Source organism: Palaemon carinicauda, chromosome 1, assembly GCF_036898095.1.
Source record: "Palaemon carinicauda isolate YSFRI2023 chromosome 1, ASM3689809v2, whole genome shotgun sequence".
Classification (NCBI taxonomy): domain Eukaryota; kingdom Metazoa; phylum Arthropoda; class Malacostraca; order Decapoda; family Palaemonidae; genus Palaemon; species Palaemon carinicauda.
Window position 1 is genome coordinate 6,190,594 of NC_090725.1, and position 26,566 is coordinate 6,217,159.

General features: G+C 42.4%; 1 protein-coding gene across 1 annotated transcript in view; it reads left to right on the top strand.

The window, feature by feature from the left end:
* The window catches only part of LOC137646248 (uncharacterized), a 261,911-nt gene that overhangs the window by 100,004 nt on the left and 135,341 nt on the right, over window positions 1-26,566 (top strand). Inside the window, exons 10-11 of the mRNA XM_068379370.1 lie at window positions 11,746-11,892; window positions 21,882-22,013. Coding sequence (XP_068235471.1) covers window positions 11,746-11,892; window positions 21,882-22,013 — 279 coding nt within the window. The remainder of the gene's footprint in view (window positions 1-11,745; window positions 11,893-21,881; window positions 22,014-26,566) is intronic.

Consider the following 26,566-nt stretch of genomic DNA (forward strand, 5'->3'; position numbering starts at 1 on the left):
AATATTCTAAATTCTCCTACTTAAATCATTAAAATGAATCCTCTATCTAATCACTCAGGACACAAGATTGAAATTAAAAGAAGGATAAGCATGGAATGGAGAGTTTTTGGTAAACAAATTGAGATTATGGAAAGTAAAATGCCACTTTCTCTAAAAAAGTATTTAATCAGATGGTCCTACCAGTTTTAACTTAAGCATCAGAAACTGGGAGTCTTACTAAAGCCTTGGAACATAAGCTAGTTATACTCCGGATAGCTAGGTCGGTAGCGTCGTGGACTTCTGTTTCAGAGGTCCCAAGTTCGCGTCCCCGCCAGGACGTGGATACGGTGAGACCTTCTACCCGGGTGCACTCCCCAGGGTGGTGTGGGGTGGGGGAGGTTAGAGGGGCTAGTGATATTCCCTGCTGGCTTATGGTCGCCCGAGCAGAATGATGTAGATTGTCTGAGTGGAGACCTGAAACCTGCAACTTTAATTTTTTTTTTTTTTTAACTCAGAGAGCTATGGAAAGAATAATGATAGGGATAACACTAAGAGACAGAAACAAGACCAGCATGGATATAAGAGCAAACTAAAGTAGAAGGTATTCTAACAACATGTAAGAAGAAGAAATGGAATGGGCAGGACATATAATGAGAATGACAGATAGTAGATGGACATTAAGAATAATAGAATGAGTCCCTAGATTTTGCAAAAGAAGTAGGGGAAGGAAGAGAAGACGGTGGATTGACGAACTAAGAAAGTATGCTTGTGTGGACTGGCATAGAAAGACCATAAACAGATGCAAGTGGAACGACATGTCTGAGACCTTTGTTCTGCAGTGGACTAGTAACAGTTGATGATGATGATATATAGAGAAAGAGAGTGGTCATTATAAATACGCACTTGTATATGTATTAGTAAACCTGGTTCTGGTTTAATGATATTTATTTTATATCAATAATTTTATCTATCATTAGAGTCTGGTACTTACATGGCAAGTATTTGTGCCAAATATGGAGTAGAAAAACAAACTTTTAGTCATAAAGTATAAGAAAGTAAAGAAAAAACAAGATAAAGGTGTTTGGCATATGCATAAGCACATGAGAGTTGCTAAATGTAAAGCTTTAGAAGAAACTGTATATAAATGGTATGTGCAACAGCGTTCGGTTAATATAAATGTGTACTGGGTTGAGATTGTTGATGTGCCAATGGAATTATCAATTCATTTGGGTATAGCTTTCAAGAACAGCACTGGGTGGCTTTGGAGATTTTGAAATTGGCATTGTATGTTAATAAAGGGGTCTAGTGTGAGTCAGGGAGCACTGGTCTTAGTGTGATCAAACCATTCTTTAATGAATGTAATGGGACGTAGTCACACCCGTTAAAGAAAAGAAGGCCAACGTTATGGTAAAGTGACCATTGTTATTATTTTAATGTTACACTACTGTAGATAGTCCTAACATTGTGAGCTCTACTCCTTGTCTCTTACATTTTTATTGAAACTATGCAGTATTCAAGTACTTAACATGGAACTTTTAAATGTATATACCGTATATTTTCATGTAAAAGGTGAAATTTTAAGACTATTTTTGTATGTCCAAAGTCAGGGTTCGCCCATTACATGAGAGATACTTTTGGAATGATGAAAATATTGATTTTCTCAACCTCTCTTGTGTTGTTGATACTGTATTTTAATTATATATTGGTCATTAATAGGGTAGTAATTTGGAAGGATGGACTTAAAATTGTATATACTAATTTTAATTTTGACATAGATTTATGTTTAAATAAGAATATTTACAGGTAATTTAACTTTATTTATTTATAGTAGTGGAACCTCTACATACGATTGCCTTTACTGTACATACGATTGTTCTAACATCTGACATAAAATCCGATCGAATTCTCTTCTTGACACCCGACGTCATGTTCCAACATCGACCATACATGTAGAATTTTCTCGAAGCGTCGGTCGTAGACAGCAGCACGTCGAAGGAATGCCAGTGACCGTCGATTCGGTCAGTTCTCTGTTCTTGTGCGCATCGTGCGGTTGTACCCTATTCGGTCTGTTATTAACAGTGTATTATCGTCCTTTTTTCACGTTTCATCGTTGATTTTATGTATAATCATGGGTCCTAAGAAGCTTAGTTTCGGTACAGGTATTAGTAGTGGTGAGAAAAGGAAGAAGGCAATGCTTTCATTAGAATTGAAGCAAGAAATTGTAGAAAAACATGAGTGCGGTGTGCGTGTGAGTGATTTGGCTAAACAATATGGCTGGAATATGTCCACAATCTCGATGATCATCAAGCAGAAGGCATCCATTAAAGCAGTCAAACTATCGAAGGGGATCACCATTATTTCAAAACGTCACAGCCCTACCCTGGAGGAGATGGAATGCCTTTTGTTTTTATGGGTAAAGGACAAAGAGATTGTTGGCGATATGATCACTGAAACGATCATTTGCGAGAAGGCCAGTGCTATCTATTGTGACTTGAAGGTTAGGTTAAAGTTCATTTAGTGTAAGTTAGAGTAAGTTAAGGTATGTTATCGCAGTCACCATTTCTACCTCCTCGCCGACCGTCAGTCTCCTTCTGCATAGCAAAGGTTACACCTACGTTGGCCTGTCTCTAAGGTAAAGTGACAATAAAAACACCTTTTTTATTTATTATTTCTTTATAATTATTCGTTTTTACATCTCTATTATATAATGCAGTTGTATTATTGCTGTGTGTAATTATATGTAGTGATTTATTAAGGAGTTATCATAAGTCTTTGGGCTGTAGCATGAATTATACAAATTACAGTGTATTCTTATGGGGATATTTACTCCAACATACGATGTAGGTCCCGGAACGATTTAAGATCATATGTAGAGGTTCCACTGTACTCCGGCTCAGTAGTGTTGTCGGTAAGCTAGCCGAGTTGTCTGAAACCTAGAATTTTCCATATTTGTAATTAATTTTTCTACTTAGTAGTACCAGCTGAACTCGGTTGAGTCCCTGATTAGGCTGAAGGAACATAGAGAGTAGAGGTCCCCTTTTTGTTTTGTTTCATTGTTGGTGTCGGCTACCCCCCAAAATTGGGGGAAGTGCCTTGGTATATGGATGGATGGACTTAGTAGTTTGGAACGATTGACTTAACAACATATATGCTCAGTATAGTCATATACTGTAGTTGCATGTTTAAGTACTGTAAAATGAAAATAAGAATTAATTTTATCTTTACAGCATTACAATACTTCGGTCACCAAAAACATTTAATCAGACAACTAGGATTGTTTACATATTTGCCAAGAGATGGTTGTAGATGGTGATTGACGATATGTAAACATTGAGTGAATATGTAAACATTGTGTTAAAACTCAAATTGTGTTTTATTTTTACAGAGATACAGCTTATATTTTAAACTAAACATGTAAATATATAGCAGTAACAGCAATATAGATTATAATATGTTTGGTAAAAGATATATGATAAAAGTGTAGTAACATTAGCCTGGCCTTGATATTGCTGTTCACCCATTACATGCAGTATATGATAAAAATGCTTTTCCTAATGGAAATTTTGGGGTTCACCCATTACATGGGGTTGTCCTTTATATGAGAATATAGAGTATCTGTTTTCTTACAGCAGGGAAACAATATTCTTTTAAAGAGCAAAGTCCTTGAAGACCACACTGCACATCCCCAAAAATTAAATTTTTACTTTGATAACCCTTTTACCCCCAAAAGACGTACTGGTACGTTTCACAAAAGCCATCCCTTTACCCCCATGGACGTACCGGTATGTCCTTGCAAAAAAATGCTATAAAATTTTTTTTTTAAATATTTAACTTAGCCGGTGAATATATATAGCTGCAACTCTGTTGCTCGACAGACAAAAAACAGTAAAAACTCGCCAGCGATCGCTATACAGGTTGCGGGTGTGCCCACCAGCGCCAACTGTCGGCCAGATACCATACTCGATGTAAACAAAGACTCAATTTCTTCTCTGTCGACGTGTCGACAAGACGTACTTTACTCGCTGTTGAAACCTGGAGTTTTTCCCATCATATTTGGTGAAGTACTTTAATTTGGTTTTGAGCTTTCGCAGTGCAGGGTTTTTCTTCAAATAAATCCTTGAACTCTTTTTTTGTATCGGATTCATTGTTGATGACTTAGATCGTTTTTTGGAATTTTCCCTTGACCAATTCAAAATGGCTGACCTTTCACAAGTTCCCAAGTTCAGAAAATGCAATGCTAGGGACTGTCATAGGCGTCTTCCAAAGGCTTCTCTCGACCCTCACACTGTTTGTTCCAATTGTCGGGATAAAACCTGTCAATTGGAAGATCGGTGTGAGGAATGCATGGGCCTTTCGGAATTCGATTTTATCGAATTTGAGAAGTATACACGCAGACTAGAGAGAGATAGGGTAAGGAGAAGTTCTTCTAGGTCGGTAGATTTTTCCTCTCCTCATGCCCCTCAACCTAATCCTTCCCCTGTAGTGGTTGTTCCTAGCACTCAGGAACCATCGATGGCTGACATGATGCGTGCTATCCATGCCTTGGGGGAGAGAGTTGAGTCCCTTGCAAGTGACCGCAATCAACTCATGGCGGATGTTAAGGAACTAAAGTGCCAAAGTGCCGCGGGAAGTGATAAAGTGCCTAGTGTTTCTCAAAGTGTTGTGAACAGTGTTGCGCTTGAGGGTTCGTCTGTTCGTGCCTGTCGTCCTCCTAGTCCGGGACCTCTTGCAAGCTCCCAAGCCCAGGGGAGAAGCAATGTCGTACGACGCATGGGTTCGAGAGGCCTTGATCAGCGAACAGACGTTCCCTCCATGGTATCAGGCGTATCTCCCCAAGATCGCCCCTACCTACGTAAGACGAGAGAGCCCGTTTTTACCTCGTCGTCCGAAGGTGTTTCTCGTAAGAAACCATGGACCAAGGTCTCACGACCTTTGAAACGTAAGTCGGTCCCTTCAGGACAAGTACAACGTCCCGGTTGTAGCCATTGGGTCAGTTCGGACTCGTTGCCATCATCTGATGACTGCTCGCCGCCTAAGAGAGGCAAAGCGGTACCGCCTCAGTCGCTCACCCTGTCTGTTGCCGCACCTGCTGCCGTAGACCCTAAATGGGTGTTGCTGCAGGACATGCAGTCCAAGCTTGCGTCCTTGATGGAGGACTTTAATGCGGAGAAGGTTGCTGCTGAACCTTCTGGCCAACAACCATCCAAGCGGTCTGTTGTGCGTCCTGTTGACGCTGAGGTAACTTTCTCGCGTCTACCAGTTGGGGTGGTACCTCCACCGATGCGACCCAGTGTGGGTTGCCAGCCGCACGTTGACGTTAGGCGACGCACGGAGGTGGTTGTTGACGTTCAGGACGTTCAGCAACCATCAGAGGTGACTTGTTTTGACGCGGTGCGTCAACCTCCGCAACCCTGTATGGTGTTGACTGCACAACCCAGACGGTCTAAGCAGTCTCGGGTGGACGCCGTGCGTCCTCGCGCACCCATGGTTGTTGACAGTTCACAGACTGTGCAGCAGTTCCATGACGCTGCGTCCGGCTCCGTCACTCATGCACCAGTGCGACCGGACTCAGCGAGCCAAACGTTGCCCACTCCGTTGCCGTTTCCTCATCAGTTTTCGGATGAGGAACTATCAGATGAGGACGTTGCTGAACCACAAGACGATCAACCTTCAGAACTTGACGAGCCTAAGGCAACTCAACCATCATTGGACTTTAGAAAAGTCATGGCTGTATTTAAGGAGTTGTTCCCGGACCACTTTGTTTCTGTGGCTCCTCGTTCGCCGCCGTCAGAGTTTTTATCAGGCGTGCCTGCTACCGCACCTGCCTTTACTAAATTCGTTCTCTCTCGCTCATCCAAGAGAGCTTTGCGGCTGTTGGGAGACTGGTTAGAGTCTAAGAAGAGTTTAGGGAAGACAGCATTTGCCTTTCCCCCATCTAAACTCTCGTCTAGATCGAGCGTCTGGTATGCCACGGGAGAAGTTCTCGGCTTGGGAGTTCCTGCCTCGGCCCAGGGCGACTTCTCAAGTCTTGTAGACTCTCCCCTCCGCCTTGCCATGAGACGCTCGAAGATTTGTTGGTCACCATCGGACCTGGACCACCTTCTTAAAGGGATATTTAGGGCTTTCGAAGTCTTTAACTTCCTAGACTGGTGTTTAGGAGCCCTGAGCAGGAAAATCTCTTCTGCAGATAAGGATGTTTCCTTGCTCATTATGTCCTGCATGGACAAGGCCGTCCGTGATGGGTCCAACAAGCTAGCCGCCTCATTCACGTCCGGAGTCCTGAAGAAGCGAGAGTCTCTCTGTTCTTTCCTGTCTGCTGGAGTGACGCCATGCCAAAGATCTGAGCTACTCTTTGCTCCCCTTTCCAAGTGCCTGTTTCCTGAAGTCTTGGTAAAGGAAATTGCCTTATCTTTAGTTCAGAAGGACACCCACGATCTAGTTGCGTCCTCGGCTCGCAAAGCTCCCCCTTTGCCTACATTGTCTGCTAGACCGAGGATAGACACTCCAGCGTCTCGCTTTATTCCGCCCTTTCGTGGCAGAGCCTCCAGCAGAGGAGGTGCTCGTGCCGAAGGGAAGCGAGGGAAGAGGAAAGGATCCAAGTCCTCTAAGGGCAGAGTCTGACTGCCTGCAACTTCAGACAGCAGTAGGAGCCAGACTCAAGAACTTCTGGCAAGCCTGGGAGAAGAGAGGCGCAGATCAACAATCTGTGAAGTTACTCAGAGAGGGGTACAAAATCCCTTTTGTACGCAAACCCTCTCTAGCGACGTCCCCCATCGATCTCTCTCCCAGGTACAGAGAGGAAGAAAAGAGACAAGCCCTGAAACTGGAAGTGTCTCTTTTGCTAGAGAAGGGAGCGGTGGTCAAAGTCTCGGACCTTCGATCACCGGGATTTTACAACCGTCTCTTCCTAGTCTCAAAGAAGACAGGAGGTTGGAGACCGGTGCTAGACGTCAGTGCTCTGAATGTCTTTGTCACAAAGACGAAGTTCTCCATGGAGACCACAAAGTCAGTCTTAGCAGCGGTCAGAAAGGAAGACTGGATGGTCTCGCTAGACCTAAGGGACGCCTACTTCCACATCCCCACTCACTCAGACTCCCAACCTTTTCTGAGATTCGTCTTCGAAGATGTGGTTTACCAGTTTCGGGCCCTGTGCTTTGGCTTAAGCACAGCTCCTCTCGTATTTACGAGGCTGATGAGGAATGTGGCCAAATTCCTCCACTTATCGGACATCCGAGCCTCCCTTTATTTGGACGACTGGCTTCTCAGAGCTTCTTCCAGTCGTCGCTGTCTGAAGGATCTCAAGTGGACTCTAGATCTGACCAAGGAATTGGGACTCCTAGTCAATTTGGAAAAGTCGCAGCTGGTCCCATCCCAAACTATTCTGTATTTAGGGATGGAGATTCACAGTCAAGCTTTTCGGGCTTTTCCGTCGGCCCCCAGAATAGATCAAGCCCTGCTATCCATCCAGAAGATGCTGAAGAAAGAACGCTGCTCAGTCAGGCTGTGGATGAGTCTGGTAGGGACGCTGTCATCCCTGGAGCAATTTGTATCACTAGGAAGACTACACCTCTGTCCTCTTCAATTCCATCTGGCTTTTCACTGGAAAAAGGACAAGACGCTAGAGGCGGTCTCGATCCCGATTTCCGGAAAGATAAAGTCTTGTCTGACTTGGTGGAAGGACAATATCAACCAAAGAGAGGGTCTCCCCCTGGCTGTTCAGGTACCCAACCACGTTCTCTTCTCGGACGCATCGGACTTGGGCTGGGGCGCGACGCTGGACTGTCGGGAATGCTCAGGTCTGTGGAACTCGAGTCAGAGGAGCATGCATATCAACTGCAAGGAGCTGTTGGCAGTTCATCTGGCCTTGAAAAGCTTCGAGTATCTCCTTCGAGGCAAAGTGGTGGAAGTAAACTCGGACAACACCACGGCCTTGGCGTACATCTCCAAACAAGGAGGTACCCACTCACTGATGTTGTACGAGATCGCAAGGGACCTGCTCATCTGGTCAAAAGGTCGAGACATCTCCCTAGTAACGAGGTTCATCCAGGGCGACTTGAATGTCATAGCAGATTGTCTCAGTCGGAAAGGGCAAGTAATTCCAACCGAATGGACCCTCCACAAGGATGTGTGCAAGAGACTTTGGGCCACTTGGGGTCAACCAACCATAGATCTCTTTGCAACCTCGCTGACCAAGAGGCTTCCAATCTATTGCTCCCCAGTCCCGGACCCAGCAGCAATACATATAGATGCTTTCCTCCTAGATTGGTCACATCTGGATCTCTACGCATTCCCACCGTTCAAGATTGTCAACAAGGTACTGCAGAAGTTCGCCTCTCACGAAGGGACAAGGTTGACGTTAGTTGCTCCCCTCTGGCCCGCGAGAGAATGGTTCACCGAGGTACTTCGATGGTTAGTAGACGTTCCCAGAAGTCTTCCTCTAAGAGTAGACCTTCTACGTCAGCCACACTTAAAGAAGGTACACCAAAGCCTCCACGCTCTTCGTCTGACTGCCTTCAGACTATCGAAAGACTCTCGAGAGCTAGAGGCTTTTCGAAGGAGGCAGCCAGTGCGATTGCTAGAGCAAGGAGAGCGTCTACCATTAGAGTCTACCAATCGAAGTGGGAAGTCTTCCGAGACTGGTGCAAGTCAGTTTCTGTATCCTCGACCAGTACCTCTGTAGCCCAAATAGCTGATTTTCTCTTATACCTGAGAAAAGGACGATCCCTTTCAGCTCCCACTATCAAGGGCTACAGAAGCATGTTGGCATCGGTCTTCCAGAATAGAGGCTTAGATCTTTCCAACAATAAAGATCTGCAAGACCTCCTTAAGTCTTTTGAGACCACTAAGGAGCGTCGTTTGGCTACTCCTGGGTGGAATTTAGACGTGGTACTAAGATTCCTCATGTCAGACAGGTTTGAGCCTTTACAGTCAGCCTCCCTGAAAGATCTCACTCTTAAGACTCTTTTCCTGGTATGCTTAGCCTCGGCTAAAAGAGTCAGTGAGATTCATGCCTTCAGCAAGAACATCGGATTTTCGTCGGAAAAAGCTACTTGTTCGCTGCAACTTGGTTTTCTAGCCAAAAATGAGCTACCTTCTCGGCTTTGGCCTAAATCTTTCGATATTCCCAGCTTATCGGAGATCGTAGGCAATGAACTAGAAAGAGTCTTATGCCCTGTTAGAGCTCTTAAGTTCTATTTAGATCGTACTAAACCTTTACGAGGCCAATCTGAAGCTTTATGGTGTTCAGTTAAGAAACCATCCTTGCCTATGTCAAAGAATGCTTTGTCATACTTTATCAGATTGTTGATACGAGAAGCTCATTCACATCTGAGTGAGGAAGACCGAGCTTTGCTTAAGGTGAAGACGCACGAAGTTAGAGCTGTAGCAACTTCCGTGGCCTTTAAGCAAAATAGATCTCTGCAAAGTATAATGGACGCAACCTATTGGAGAAGCAAGTCAGTGTTCGCGTCATTTTACTTGAAAGATGTCCAGTCTCTTTACGAGAACTGCTACACACTGGGACCATTCGTAGCAGCGAGTGCAGTAGTAGGTGAGGGCTCAACCACTACAATTCCCTAATTCTATATCCTTTTAATGTCTCTTGAAATGTTTTTAATGTTGTTTTTATGGGTTGTCCGGAAGGCTAAGAAGCCTTTCGCATCCTGGATGATTTGGCGAGTGGTCAAAGTCATTTCTTGAGAGCGCCCAGGTTAGGGGTTTGGTGAGGTCCTGTTGTATGGGTTGCAGCCCTTGATACTTCAGCTCCTAGGGGTCTGTCAGCATCCTAAGAGGATCGCGAGGCTCCGTAAGGAAGACGTACTTACAAGGCAGAGTAATCGTCTAAGTCGACTTCCTTACCAGGTACCTATTTATTTTGTTTTTGTTATATTGATAACTTCTAAAATGAAATAAAAACTCTTAGCTTATACGATGTAAACATATTTAACTGGTCTCTACCCACCACCCTGGGTGTGAATCAGCTATATATATTCACCGGCTAAGTTAAATATTTAAAAGTTATATTTTAATTATAAAATAAATTTTTGAATATACTGTACTTACCCGGTGAATATATAAATTAAACGACCCTCCCTTCCTCCCCTATAGAGACGCAGTGGGATGAGAAGAAATTGAGTCTTTGTTTACATTGAGTATGGTATCTGGCCGACAGTTGGCGCTGGTGGGCACACCCGCAACCTGTATAGCGATCGCTGGCGAGTTTTTACTGTTTTTTGTCTGTCGAGCAACAGAGTTGCAGCTATATATATTCACCGGGTAAGTATATTCAAAAATTTATTTTATAATTAAAATATTTTTCATATTTTTGATAATTTTTTGAGAAAATTCAGGCATTTTCCAAGAGAATGAGACCAACCTGACCTCTTTATGACAAAAATTAAGGCTGTTAGAGCAATTTAAAAAAAATATACTGCAAAATATGCTGGGAAAAAAATAACCCTCTGGAGGTTAAGGGTTGGAAATTTCCAAATAGCCTGGGGGTAAAAGGGATAAAACTCCACGTATAAAGTGATAGCAGATTGTAAGTACTTTATCTTGTACAATATGTGTATATAGAACATATAAGTAATTTTATAATGCAAAATCCCCAACTTTGTTGAAAATCAACATATGGTGCATCTTAAGGAACCAACTATCAATGTAAGACAGGGTATTACTGTACATAAGATGTTAGCCATAACTATAAATTCATTGCTACAAACAAATTTACTTATACATAAGAGAACAAGACATCTCTTGTTATTTTGTTAGACAAATTGGCTACTATAGTCCATTTCTTTTAGCGATGCATATTTGCACCGACTCGCGGCGGTGCCCTTTTAGCTCGGAAAAGTTTCCTGATCGCTGATTGGTTAGAATTATCTTGTCCAACCAATCAGCGATCAGGAAACTTTTCCGAGCTAAAAGGGCACCGCTACGAGTCGGTGCAAATCTGCATCGCTAAAAGAAATTGACTATAGTATCTTGTGTCTAGCAGCTAAAAATATTATACAGTACATATTAGTTTACATTAAAAGGTCGTTGTACTCAAAGAACTGTACTGTACAGTAGAATCCCCATGAATACAAGTAAGGAATTCTTGTACTTGAATACAAATTTCCTGCACAAAAAGTATACGGTACATTGCAATCTCAATATTTATGCTATATCACATGTAGAGCCTTTGCTTGATTGGTAGAATTTGCTATTAACCCTTTTACTCCCAGGCTATTTGGAAATTTCCAACCCTTACCCCCCAGGGGGTTATTTTTTTCCCAGCACATTTTGCAGTATATATTTTTTAAATTGCTCTAACAGCCTTAATTTTCATCATAGAGAGGTCAGGTTGGTCTCATTCTCTTGGAAAATGCCTGAATTTTTTTCAAAAAATTATCAAAAATATGGAAAAAAAAGAATTTATTGCATTTTTTGCAAGGACGTACCGGTACGTCCATGGGGGTAAAGGGATGGCTTTTGTGAAACGTACCAGTACGTCCTTTGGGGGTAAAAGGGTTAAAGGTATGATAGTTGTATGTGAATGACAAAATGTATAAAATGTTGTACCCTGAAATGACCACATGAAATAATTTTCAATAGATATAAGATGAAGTGCACCCACGTTGTTTTTAACCATGAAAAAGCAGATGTCTTGAAGATTGAAAAATTAATTTCTTTAAAATTTTTTTTGCTTACTGTATTTTAATATGTACCATTTAATGTATAGAAATTTCAGTTTGTTAAACATTATTTTTCTCTTTTTAATACTAGACAGCTAATGCCAGTCCTATGAAAACCTCCAAGGAGTCCTATGTGTTAAGTCATCCCAAGATGTCTCATTTAAGTGATATTGTAGTGGACCATCATCAGAAGTTTGCTAATGAGGGGAAGTCAACACGCATAATGATTTTTTCCCAGGTAAATTTTCTTTAAAATATTTTATTTTCTTTTAAATTAGTAAATTTGAAATTTTAACTTATGAGAGAATTTATCTTACTTGATTCCTTTTGCCGTATGATGAATTCCACTGATGAATTCCACCCTAGAAAACCAGTTGCAGAATGATGAGGCATCTAAGGTAAGAAGTCAGTATTGTATGATATATAGAATTCTCTTTGCTCTCAATATGTAATACCTTGTCAATAGAATTTTTTTTTTCAAGATAATGAAAAGTAAAGAACTAATGAAACATATGAGACTCAGTATAAGGTAAATGGTAACGTTAGATTTGGGGAAAATCTAGATTACTGGCTATCTAAGTGGGTAACAAAGGAGTATGCCCTCTAACTGCTCTTGACTTTCAGTTGTTACCATTTAGAGTTAATTAGCTGCATTTATGAAGAACAAGAAAAATGACAGTGTTTTAGCAAGACATGTACAGATATATGTTGATATTCATTCACACTTGTTAGATAGTTATCTACTAGGTGGTATGGAAAGGGAAGCATTGTTGGTTGAGAGTATGCAAGGATGGAGTAAAGTAGATTACTTTCTTCACAACTCCTTTTTTCATATATGCCTGTATGTTTTCGAATGTTCTTATAAACTGTAGTTATCTATCTAACAGACATTACAAGATGAATTTTGGGAGCATAATGCATACAACAACTAGAGTAGAATTACACATAACTGAAAGTTCAACAAACGTGCTGGCCATTCTTGACTACAAAACAAGATCTGTCGTAATCTTTTAAGCTGCTAAAGGATATTTCCTAAGGTGTACCCTGCACCTCAGGATTTCCAAAATTTCTGGCTATTCCTAAGTTTTAATCCATTATTCACCTCTTCATTTATTTTCCAGTAATTTTCAATTTTTTCCACTGCTGGTATTGTAGGGAATTTTTACATCTTATCAGGTGGTTATTCATCACCAGTTTCTGTTTTATTTGGATCACTGGTCTTGTATAAGTAAGTGTTAATAGTAATTAACATTTTTTATGGTAGCAACACTTCGTTGCAGCTGCTATTGATGGTTCAAGTATATTTTTCAGGTACTGTAGGTTTGGTAAATTTAGATAGTTTTTGGTAATTTTTTATTTTGTTTCTGGTATATAGTGACTAATTTTACTGCAGACAGCTGTCTAGCTAATGTGTAGTTAACTAGTTAGTGTTTTTAATGTTTACGCTTGTGTTTACTAAGTTGACAGTCTTACCTCTTCATATTATGGCATTTTTGTGCTTTGTATTATTGCTTTTACTGCAATTCTGTGTTTTTATGCTTTAATGTTTGCCTCAGTTAGAAAGTTAATCTTTCTATAATTGTTTATCGTGGTGTACAGAAACATCCATGGTAGTCAGGGGAGGTTTATCTTTGACTGGCCTGGTGCTCAGAGATGTCAATAAGTCAAGCAGCATATCCTATGTGGCTGTAAACGTAGATCTGACTAGGTCTGTAGACTGAGGCAATTTCTGCTGTGGTACTACACCAAATAAAATCAGTATTTCTCAATGCCTGAATTAAAGCCCTTTTCTTAAACTGAGTACACAAGACCAGTTCGTAAAGACACAGGGGATGTATTTGTTTGCCTTAGCTGGTCAAATACAATTAGTGAAATGTGAAAGTCCATATATTTAAGATGTGGTACATTAATGTCAGCAACAATAGAGGAATACAATACACTGTTACCAACCTAGTCAGTAAATTTATCTTTGGACAAAGAGAGGAGTAAAAAAACAAGTCATATCAAAGGAATTTACACTCCCGTCAATAGAAAAGCTATTACCATCAGATGCTTTATACATTTGTATAGTAGAAATTAGACAATGGCAGAACCAAGCTCTGAAACATTACCATCATTGTAAACAAGATGCATGACAACCACCAAAGATTAAACAAATCTTGATCAAATCCAAATCTGAACCCAATTGGCCAGAAAAGGGATTTTGACGTAGGAAAAATCTATTTCTGGGCGAGGGACCTGTGCCGCCCAGTGAATAAGCTCCATTTAGCACTTATTCTTAGGTAATTTACTGCTAAATATACCAGAGAAAAAATGTAAAGGAGTGCTAGGTTAACTAGTTCGCTCACCTATTGGTGTCGGTATAAAATTGGGCGTATAATCCAGAGGTCCCGCACTATTTAGATTCATCCACGACAGAAACCCCAATAGAGGAGAGCCGTTCAACCTCACTCGGTACTACTAACACTGCATCCGCTCAGAACCCAACTCCTTAGCACCCAAAGTTTGGGGACTCCAAGGGAGAGGAGCTGGGAGGGTTCACTGGGCGGCACAGGTCCCTCGCCCAGAAATAGATTTTTCCTACGTCAAAATCCCTTTTCTGGGCTCGAACCTGTGCCGCCCAGTGAATCTATACAAGAGAAATGTCACCAAACTTGCAAAATAAAGGAAAAAACATAAGCGTAAGGGAAATACAGGATGCTTTAATCAGAGATGAGTACCAAAAAACAATTATAAGGGTATCTTAAATATGAACATAAATCCACTTGGTAGACAATTGACAAATAAGGTAGGTATAATAATGCCGTGAGTGATAATATATACAGATACTCAGGAGTTTTAAAAATTTACAAATATAATAACAGTATTCAGGTGCGAGACCAACGAATATAATAGGGTATAAATGAGGCAGGTAAGAGGGAGAGATAAAGAGACAAGGCATTAACCTGTGAGTTACCTGGGAGTAACTACGCTCCCTGCAGCTACTGTAGAAAATTTTAGGGCTTCCAAATGTTTAAGGTAGTGTTTCTTGAACACTGACGGTGATTTCCACCCTGTATACCTGGAAAGGTCCGTAAAATTCATGTGGTGAAAAAAGTTCACCGAAGTAGCAACCGCTCTGATATCATGTGCAAGAGGAAAAGAGTCAGGGCTAGCTTGTTTAATAAAATACAAAATTTGTTGCCTGATCCCTTTAATAGTAATGGTACCGCCTTGTTCTCTAACGAATAGAGGCCCCGAGGAGTTAGAGGAGGTCCGGGATAAATAAGACCTAAGAGTAGTAACAGGGCACAGAGACGGGTCTTGCGTGAGGGGAACAATTTTCCAGGAGGACCATCTGTTTTGAGGGTCTTCGTTCTTAGCCAAAAAGAATTTGTTAGGTGAAAGAAGGACCTCTCCCGAAGGCAGGAACTCAATATGACCCGGGTCTCTCGACAAAGCTGCCAGTTCAGAAATTCTTGCCCCGGAAGCCAAGCTCACCAGGAAAAGTGTTTTCCTGAGAAGGGGAATGTAATCACAAGAACTGTTAAGGGTATCAGAAGCCAATTTGAGTACATCATTAAGGAACCAGGTCACCGGGGTAGGACGAGTAACCGGTTTCAGTCTGGCACAGGCTTTCGGAATTGAAGCTAACAAAGAGTCGGTTAAGTCTATGTTAAAACCCACTAGGAAGATCTTTTTCAAAGCAGATTTAATAGTGGTGATAGTATTGGCTGCCAGACCTGATTCTAATAAAGATCTAAAGAAAGTGACTGTAAGGTTCAAGTTCATACAGTTCACGTCTGAGTCTATCAAAAATTTTGCCAACTTTTTAACTGCAGAGTCATACTGGCGGATGGTGGAATCCCGTTTATCCGATTCTAGGAACAGGGTGTTTTGAGGATCAATATTGGCACCATGCATGGCCGCAAACTTCATAAAGTCCATAAAGTTAGGGCGCTCTGAATGTTTGAGAAAGCGTACACAACGCGTGTTTGTACTATCTGAGACAGAACCGGATTGGGTATCGGGTGAGGGTATAGTCTCAACTCTCGCAGGAGAGGATACCAGTTGCTCTTGGGCCAGTTGGGTGCGACCAAGGCTACTTGTCCCTTGAAGGATCTCAGCTTGTCTAGAACTTTCAGCAAAAGATTCACCGGGGGAAAGAGATAAATCTTTTCCCAGATGTCCCAATTCTGAGACATGGCGTCTGTGGCGTAAGCCTGAGGGTCTAGATTGGGAGCCACATATACTCTCAATTTGTGGTTGGACTCCGTGGCGAAGAGGTCCACTTGGAGACCGGGAACCTGAGAGAGAATCCACCGAAATGACTTTAGATCGAGTGACCATTCCGATTCTAGAGGGGAGGTCCGGGACAGGGCGTCTGCCACTACATTCCGGACTCCCGCCAGGTGGACAGCTGAAAGATGCCAACGGTTCAAGGCTGCTAGGGAGAATATGGCTACTAGAACATGGTTCAGAGGCCCTGACTTTGACCCGCCTCTGTTGAGGCAGCGGACCACCACTTCGCTGTCGAGGACCAGACGAAGGTGTTGTCTCTTGGGAAGAGCGAGACGTTTCAGGGTTAGAAGAACTGCCATGGCCTCCAGCACATTGATGTGAAATTGGTGGAACAAGGGGGACCAAAGACCTTGAACTTTCCTGAGCTGAGAATAGCCGCCCCAACCTGATAAGGATGCGTCCGTGTGAATGATTAACTTCGGAGGCGGAAATCGAAGGGGAACTGACTTTGACAGACTGTTTGCTCTTGTCCAAGGAAGAAGTCTTTCCCGTAGAATGGGAGGAAGGCGGACTTTCCTGTCCCGGAGCTTCCGGTTCGCCCTCGAACGCCAGACACGATTGATATCTTTCAATTTTGCCTTCAGAAGAAGATCCGTCACTGAGGCAAACTGAAGGGACCCCAGAATCCTCTCTTGGAGTCGTCTGGAACTTACTTTGTCTTTGAGAAAGCGTTTGGTGTTCCTTGCAATCTCTAACCTCTTGGGTTTGGGAAGACACAGAGTATGAGATATAAGATCCCATTGCAGGCCGAGCCTTTGGAACTTCGATTTTGGAAGAAGACGGGACTTCTTGAAGTTGATCTGGAAGCCTAGAGATTGAAGATAATGGATGACTTTGTGAGTGGCTTTTTGGCAATTTTGGGAGGTGTCTGACCAAATGAGCCAGTCCTCCAGATAGGCTACTACTTGAATCCCTTGATTTCTGAGTTCCTGAACAGCGACTTCTGCTAACTTTGTGAAGATCCTTGGGGCGATGTTGAGCCCGAAAGGCATCACCTTGAAGGAGTAACTTTTGTCCCCTAAGCGAAAGCCTAGATACGGACGGAAGTGTCTCGCTATCGGGACGTGATAATAGGCGTCTGTAAGATCGATAGAGGTGGTGACGGCCCCACGGGGAAGTAAGGTCCGCACCTGCGAGACGGTAAGCATTCGAAACTTGTCGCATTGAATGGACAAGTTGAGAAGGGATAGGTCTAGAATCACTCTTCTCTTGTCTGAATCCTTCTTCGGGACACTGAACAGCCGACCTTGAAACTTCAGGTGTTTCGTTTCTTGTATGGCGTTCCTTTGTAAAAGATCCTGGACAAATTCGACCAGGTCCGGAGTGGAATGTTGATGAAATTTGTTCGGAGGAGGAGGTCCTTGAATCCAACTCCACCCCAGTCCCTTGGAGATGATACTGAAAGCCCAGGGACTGAACCTCCATTTGTTGCGGAAGGCATAGAGCCTCCCCCCTACCTGCTGCACCTCAGTATTGGTTTGAGGAGTTGCCTCCACGTCCGCCTCGGAAGTTCTTTCCCCTGCGAAAGGCTCTTCCCCTGCCTTTGTTCTGGTTAGAACCACGGTGGTAGCCTCTACCTCTACCATAACTCTGGGAAGAGCTATGAGCCTCATAAGACTGGTTAAAGGCAGGAGAAGTGGCGGAGGCACCGGAAAGCTGGCTCTTAGGGAGCAGAACGGTGACATAGTCGTCCGAAGGAGCCTGAGAGGTGGAAGGCTGTGCAGGGGCAACAGGAGATGGGGGAAGAGGCAGCCGGAAATTGGACGAACCACTCTGCTGTTGCCTGAACTGGGTGGAGGTATATGGACGGAGCTTCTTCCTACCCCGGGCTTGGTAATTTGCAGGGTCATATTTACGTTTAGGAGTCAAACCCCAACGGGCTTTAAGGCTCTGGTTGACTCTAGTGGCCTCCGCCAAGACTTCCTCTACAAGAACCTCAGGGAAGAGATTTGGACCCCAACAGGAGGACCGGATAAGCTTATTAGGTTCATGCCTAATAGTCGCCTCTGCCAGGACATGTTTGCGACACCTGCGTTTAGCAGTAGCGAAGTCATACAGGTCATAGTATAATGACTGCAACGTAGCCTTGTTGAGAGACTTAAAAATACTCTCAGTATCGTAAGTCAAGGCTATCGACTCCGTGGAAGTGGCCAAGTTCAGAGTACGACCAACGCGTAGGCGGGAATCATACTCCTGTTTAATGAGGGATTCCGGGAGACGGGGAAGCCGCTCACTAAACATTACTGAAGCACAGTCTGCTGCTAGCTTGCCAGAGGTAAAGGTGGTATGGACGTTGTCCCAACACTCAATGCCTGAAGGAAGAAGGAGGGAGATTGGATCCACCTCTCGGATGGGAGGCAAGGGCTTCTCCTCCAGAGCATATTGGAAGGCAAGCTCTGCTACCTTATTGACACATGGAGTCACGGTGTTTTTGTCCATTAAGAACATTGTGAAGGAGCTCTTATAAGGCGTCAACATGGTGTTGGTGCAGCCGATGTCATTCAGGAATCTGGCCCACACAGATTGGGCTTGCTCTTTAGGGAAGATGACTGTCTCTTTGGGGACCTTGTCTAACCGAACCAAAGCTTCCTCGGTAAGCCTGGCATAACCATGAAATGGAAATGCCAGACCAGGAGGAAAGAATTCAAAGTCCTCTAGGGGACGAGTGCCAAGACCCTCCAAAGTTAACATTCCGTCTGAGAACGGGGAATGAAGAGCCATACGCCAAGGGTTATTCTTGGCAAACGGCGGGAGCTTAGAGGCATCCGGGATGAGAGAGCTTTGGACTCGCTCCGGAGCACCTTGCTCTAATGCCCCAAGTCTCTGACCGATGTTAGAGAACATCGTGTCCATCTTAGACTGCATCTCTGATACCAACTTAGCCTGCATCTCCGACACGATGCGAAGCATGGCTGATTCGGAAAGGCCCGGGCTAGCAGCAGGAGTGGCGGAATGAACTCCCGGGTCGCGAGACTTAGAGGAGGAGCCAGAAGCCTTAGATGACAGGTTTGTATTCTGCTTAGAACCATGAGAAGCCTTATGAGGCTTACGAGCTTTAGGTAAGGTTCTAGACTTATTCTTGGGGGGAACCGAGTGTGATCGTTGGGACGAATCACGGTCCCCAGAAAAACCATGAAAGGAAGAGCGATCAGATGAAGAAGAAAGAGAGGGGCTGAGGATAGGAATCTCAGCGCCGGAAACACCTGCCTCACTTACCACCCTACCTGTATCTGGATCATCCAATAACATGGGTTCCACATCAAGGTTCATGGAGGCAACATTGTCTTCTAGATCTCTGGGGGCGTCCGACGGATCCTGCTCTGGATCAATGAACCCCGCTATGGTGGCATCAATGTGGGCAATGATGGGAGCTGCAACATGCCTAGCCACAGCGGCTGAAGACTTGGCGTTGGGGTAAATCAAGGAACAGTAGTCCTCGGAGAGGACGTACGGCCGCTTGGACTTCACGTTCCGGGCAAAACCACCAACCCACACTTTCAGTGTGGCCCAAGCCGCAGACTTTTGCTCCGGGGATGCCTGAAATAATAGTGGGAATTAAAAAGGGAAGACTCCCAGTGGTCCTTCAAGACCATAGATATCTTACTAAATAGTGTATGTATGCCAAAAAAGGTAAGATAAATAAGAAGGCAACATAGCCAACGGGACTCACCGAGTCAGATCCAAGGGTGGTAACGAGGTCAAAACAGACCACACAGTTATCCGGGTGCCATACCACGACATCCTCCAGCTGCACTCCGCAGAGGGCGTGAGACCGACAGACGGTATGGCCCCAGGGCTGATGTAGAACAGCTGCACAGGCCGTCGTCTGACAATGCACCATCTATAAAAAGAATAGTATATGAGAAACTGTAATTCTCTTAAGTAGGGGTGGGTCCGAAGGACCCGGGCCTAACATAAGCCTAACACAAGATTAGAGCTTAACTGTAATATTCTTAAGTAGGGGCGGGTCTGGAGGACCCGGGCCTAAACATAAGTCTAGCTTAAGACTAAAGTATAGCCATCCATTCCGGTCGAGCCAGGAGCATAAAAAAGGATGCAACAACAAGAAATTAAGACACATGGTGTCTGATTTCCCGGGGCGAGGCTAAGCCCCGGGCCGGGAAATAAAAGTATCCAAAACCAATTCGTATAGGAACTCCGGGATAGTGATCTGTCATATAATCATTGTATATAATCATAGGAACTGTTATAAATTAATAGGGGGGCGGAACTGTAGATAAGAACCGCCAACCGAACCCAGAGGGTTTCGAATAACATAATAAAAGTGTGATAGGTGAATATAAAATAGGGTGCACCGGGATCCAACTCTGTTGACCGGTGGCCAACCAGACTAGACAGAGACGAACCCGCCGGGACACCCGGAGGACAAAGTCCATAAACACTGAACTACCCCCTCTAAAAGGAGGGAAGGCAACGGTCCCCTAGGGGAGGGGGGGGAGAGAAGCCTAGCCGCCCACCTAGCGAGAGGGGGAGCATGGGGGAGGATCACGTGATACGGAGCAGCAGGGCTACCAACTGACGATCCCCAACCAGACAGATCAAACGGAGTAATAGCACAATATTCATTATAATAGTGTTAGCGTTGATAATATAAAATAAACACATAAAAATTTTTTGGGCAAGGCATGCAACATAATAATTAAATCACAAAAGACACACCTGATGGCTTAAAAAATAACATTGCCGCCCAGCAACGAAGGTCGGCAGCCATAACGATACGTAAATGATATCGGCCCAAAAAGTGAACCACGAGGGTTCTAAACGCTAAATAATGAATATCCACAATAACAAATAAAATTTAATAATAAAAATAATAAAAATAATACATATAGTAACACCGTGAGTGAAACTAAAAGCTCTCAAAACAGGAGTACCAACTGTAAGTGGAATCAAGCAAGATCGATATGAACGAAGAGAATAAACTCCTATAATTCAAATATTAAACGATCTAGGTTGCTCAAAACACAGTAAAACCCAGCTTGGTACTTAACTTAGACGGTGTCTCATGGGAAACCGACGAAGAAGCCATAATCCAATGAAAATAAGTGGAAAAACGAGAGCACAACAAAAAAGCGGGTTACAACACAAGACGTGCTAAAAGGAGTTGGGTTCTGAGCGGATGCAGTGTTAGTAGTACCGAGTGAGGTTGAACGGCTCTCCTCTATTGGGGTTTCTGTCGTGGATGAATCTAAATAGTGCGGGACCTCTGGATTATACGCCCAATTTTATACCGACACCAATAGGTGAGCGAGCTAGTTAACCTAGCACTCCTTTACATTTTTTCTCTGGTATATTTAGCAGTAAATTACCTAAGAATAAGTGCTAAATGGAGCTTATTCACTGGGCGGCACAGGTTCGAGCCCAGAAAGTTTATCTTTTCCAAGCAAAAAATTGGGAGCAAGGCCGACTGAAGCAAAACATTAGGTAGTGTAACAATTTGAGCAGATTTGTCTAACTTACTTACAAGCATATTCTTGTGTTTAATCTCTAGTCTCCCATGCTTTAACATGTGACGTATCCCATTTAAGAAAAAAGGCCATCTTATTGTCATCAGAAACACACTTTGAGGGCAATGCATAGAAAAGTAACATTTGGTTTCCCTACAAGGTAGACAGAGCAAATGGTAATGCGAGAATGACGTCTTTTTTTTTATTTATTCAATAAAACCTCGGTTAACAATTATTTCTAGACATACCTGTTGTTATTATTATTATTATTATTATTATTATTATTATTATTATTATTATTATTATTATTACTATTTCCAAGGAATAGAAGTTGCATTATTCTGATTTAAATCCTTGTATTCAGTGTTATTTTAATATGTATTTTTTGTAAAAAAGAAAAACCTGGCAAAGTATTATACATATTAAATTTTCATTGTTTTATATCTTTAAGTTCTTTAGTAAGGATTTTCGTTTACAGTATCGAGATAGTGTTCTGGAGATAACGGAAATGTTGCAACATCATGAGCCACTTGTGAAAGCCATGAGCTTTGTTGGTCAGGGCTCTGTTACGAGGGGCTCGCGTGGTATTTCTCAGAAGGAGCAGCTAAAGGTAAGGAACTATTTTAATTTGTTTTCAATATTTTTTATAAACTAAAAACTTAAATATCTTGATAATAATTGTTTCTTTTAAATAGATAAACAAAAAATGTGCATTCAATCACTTTTCAACAGCTGATATCTCTCTCTCTCTCTCTCTCTCTCTCTCTCTCTCTCTCTCTCATATTTGATTTTGTTTCAGAAGCATTATTGCATTCTAGAAAATTACGATTATTTAAATAGTTAATTGAGCTTTCATAAAACATATACCTTATATTACTGTGTAAAGGACGACCCTATGTAAACGGGGAACCCCAAAATTTCCTTTAAAAAATGCATTTTTATCATATATTCCATGTAATGGGCGGATGGCAATTTCAAGGGTAGGTTGTTACTACATTTTGGCTATTTATTTCCTCGCCCATATTATAATCTTTATTCATAATAACATCTTTACTAAAAGCTTTTAGTATCATTGGTTATCATATATATATATATATATATATGTATATATATATATATATATATATATTATTATTATTATTATTATTATTACTATCCAAGCTACAACCCTAGTTGGAAAAGCAAGATGCTATAAGCCCAGGGGCTCCAACAGGGAAAAATAGCCCAGTGAGGAAAGGAAATAAGGAAATAAATAAATGAAGAGAACAAATTAACAATAAATAATTCTAAAAACAGTAACAACGTCAAAACAGACATGTCATATATAAACTATTAACAGCATCAAAAACAAATATGTCATAAATAAACTATAAAAAGACTCATGTCCGCCTGGTCAACAAAAAAGCATTTGCTCCAACTTTGAACTTTTGAAGTTCTACTGATTCAACCACCCGATTAGGAAGATCATTCCACAACTTGGTAACAGCTGGAATAAAACTTCTAGAGTACTGCGTAGTATTGAGTCTCGTGATGGAGAAGGCCTGGCTATTAGAATTAACTGCCTGCCTAGTATTACGGACAGGATAGAATTGTCCAGGGAGATCTGAATGTAAAGGATGGTCAGAGTTATGAAAAATCTTATGCAACATGCATAATGAACTAATTGAACGACGGTGCCAGAGATTAATATCTAGATCAGGAATAAGAAATTTAATAGACCGTAAGTTTCTGTCCAACAAATTAAGATGAGAATCAGCAGCTGAAGACCAAACAGGAGAACAATACTCAAAACAAGGTAGAATGAAAGAATTAAAACACTTCTTCAGAATAGATTGATCACCGAAAATCTTGAAAGACTTTCTCAATAAGCCTATTTTTTGTGCAATTGAAGAAGACACAGACCTTATATGTTTCTCAAAAGTAAATTTACTGTCGAGAATCACACCTAAAATTTTGAAAGAGTCATACATATTTAAAGAAACATTATCAATACTGAGAACCGGATGTTGAGGAGCCACCGTCCTTGACCTACTTACAATCATACTTTGAGTTTTGTTAGGATTCAACTTCATACCCCATAATTTGCACCATGCACTAATTCTAGCTAAATCTCTATTAAGGGATTCACCAACCCTAGATCTACATTCAGGTGATGGAATTGATGCAAAGAGAGTAGCATCATCTGCATATGCAACAAGCTTGTTTTCTAGGCCAAACCACATGTCATGTGTATATAGTATGAAAAGTAATGGGCCAAGAACACTACCCTGTGGAACACCGGATATCACATTCCTATAATCACTATGGTGCCCATCAACAACAACTCTTTGAGATCTATTACTTAAAAAATCAATAATAATGCTAAGAAACGACCCACCCACTCCCAACTGTTTCAGTTTGAAAACAAGGGCCTCATGATTAACATATATATATATATATATATATACAGTATATATATGTATATATATATATATATATATACAGTGAACCCTCGTTTATCGCGGTAGATAGGTTCCAGACGCGGGCGCGATAGGTGAAAATCCGCGAAGTAGTGACAGCATATTTACCTATTTATTTAACATGTATATTCGGACTTTTAAAACCTTCCCTTGTACGTAGTACTGTTAACAAACCACCCTATAATGTACAGAACACTTAATGCATGTACTACAGCACCCTAAACTAAAACAGGCACAAATATTAAAGGCGATTTTATATCATGTGTTTCCTAAACACCTAAAAAGCACGATAAAAAATGGCAACCAATGTTTTGTTTACGTTCATCTCTGATCATAATGAAGAAACAAACTCATTTAGTGTACACATATATGTACGTATGGTTAGTTTTTGCATCGATTATATTGATTATACAGTACTGTATGTTGATTTTTTTATTACCAATGTTTTAGTTTACGTATTTTTCTTAGGACTTCCAAATGAAATCTTTTTCTTTATGACGCCGCCTGAAACGACGGCGTGTACGCTCAGTAAACAACCACGCTCAGAACAAACAAGGCATTTAACACGCATGATGATAGTGATAAATAATGATACAGTACATACAGTATTTACAGTAAAAGCATTTACAAAATATGTTACCTTACAAATATAAATTATACAGTACTTGTACGTAGCAAAGCAGGAAAACAATTTGAGAGAGAGAGAGAGAGAGAGAGAGAGAGAGAGAGAGAGAGAGAGAGAGAGAGAGAGAGAGAGAGAGAGAGAGAGAGAGAGATATTGTTTTACGTACGTAAATGTAAATTCTAAACAAAAAAAATATGATAGGTTACAACATGTAGACTTTTAAAACCTTCCCTTTAACTTAATGCATACAGTACGTACATTACTAAACTATAAAACAGGTTAAAGTAAAAAATAAAGATTGTTACTGTACTCACCACGAAAGAAGTTCAAGAAAAACTTGAATGACGATGGCGATGAATTTGCTGCACAGTAGAAATGATGATGATGAAGCTGATGATGTGTTCTACTGTGCAGTCAATGATAGTATTTTACGTCTCTTCAGACGGAGGTGTCTTTTCCTGGGACACCTCTTCAACTTCTTCAATTTCTTCCGAAGGCGTACTAGCAGGAGGAACTGGCTCTTTTTTGCGAGGCTGAAAAAACATTGTGATCGGAAGTTGTTGCCGCTGTTTCTTTTTTCGATCCAAGAGCATCCTGTAGGGAGTCGTGATGTCATCGACCTTGTTGCAGAATTGCATCGAGCGAACCATATCCTCGTCCCACTCTTGCAACATTTCTTTCGCCTCCTTCATATGGTTGCAGAACTTGGCGAGCCGTTCTAATGTTAAGCCCGTTTCTTCTACATTTTCTTGGGTCTCTTCCTGGGTACCCTCACTCTCTTCCTCACTTGCCGATTTCGTCAGGTCTTCGAGGTCTGCGTCAGTTAGGGGCTGGGAATGGCAGTCCAACAACTCGTCGACGTCTTCAGTCGTCATGTCGCCAAACCCGTCACCCCCAATTATGGCAGCCAACTGCACAGATTTCCGTATTGCAGAGTGTTGGATTTCCGACGGAGTAAATCCCTTGTCGTCGTAAACAATATCGGGCCACAGCTTCTTCCAGCTCGCATTTACGGTTGCAGGTTTCATCTCTTGAAGTGCCTTTTGAATATTCTGCAGGCACGTGGCTATGGTGTACTGCCGCCAGTACGCCTTCAAGTTGAAGTCTTCATCCTCGTCATCTTGGGCAGCATCCACACACGCAACGAGGTCCGCCAAGGTATTCTTCGTGTAGAGGGCCTTGAACGCCCTGATAACCCCCTGGTCCATTGGTTGAATTAATGACGTGGTGTTGGGTGGCAGGAACTCAACCTGAACGCCCTCACGCGACAGGTCAGTTGCGTGTCCACCAGCGTTATCCATAAGGAGAAGGATCTTGAATGGCAAGCCCTTCTCTAAGAGATATTCATGGACTTGCGGGATGAAACACTGGTGGAACCAGTTGGAGGTCAGCATCTTCGTAATCCATGCTTTTGGATTATGCATCCAGTACACGGGAAGGAGATTCTTATTTTTGTTTTTCAAAGCGCGAGGATTTTTCGACTTATAAATAAGCCCCGGCTTTAACAAAAATCCAGCAGCATTGCCACACATCACGAGGGTAACGCGATCCTTGAATGCCTTAAAGCCAGAGGCTTTGGCTTCCTCTTTGAACAGGAAAGTTCGCGACGGCATTCTCTTCCAAAACAAGCCGGTTTCATCCATATTAAACACTTGTTCCGGCTTGTATCCACCTTCAGCGATAATGTTCTTGAAAGTCTGGTTCACGTAAGTTTCAGCAGCGGCAGTGTCAGCGGAAGCAGACTCCCCATGCAGGGAAACGCTTTTCAGGGCGAAGCGTTTCTGAAACTTCGCGAACCATCCTTTGCTGGCGGAAAAACGTTGTTTCTGACGCTGGGAATCAGTGGAGGTCCCTGGTTGAGGATCATCTACATCATCATCTTCTTCAGCATGGTCGCCATCGTCGTCATGAGGTTCCTTTGCCGCAAAATTCTCATACAAGCTCAAAGCCTTTGTTCGGATGGTGTTCGTATCCAACGCTATGTTCTTCTTCCGACAGTCGGCAATCCACACAGCTAAAGCACCTTCCATGCGTACGATCGTTTTATTACGGGTTGTAACGACTCGCTTCGCTGATCTG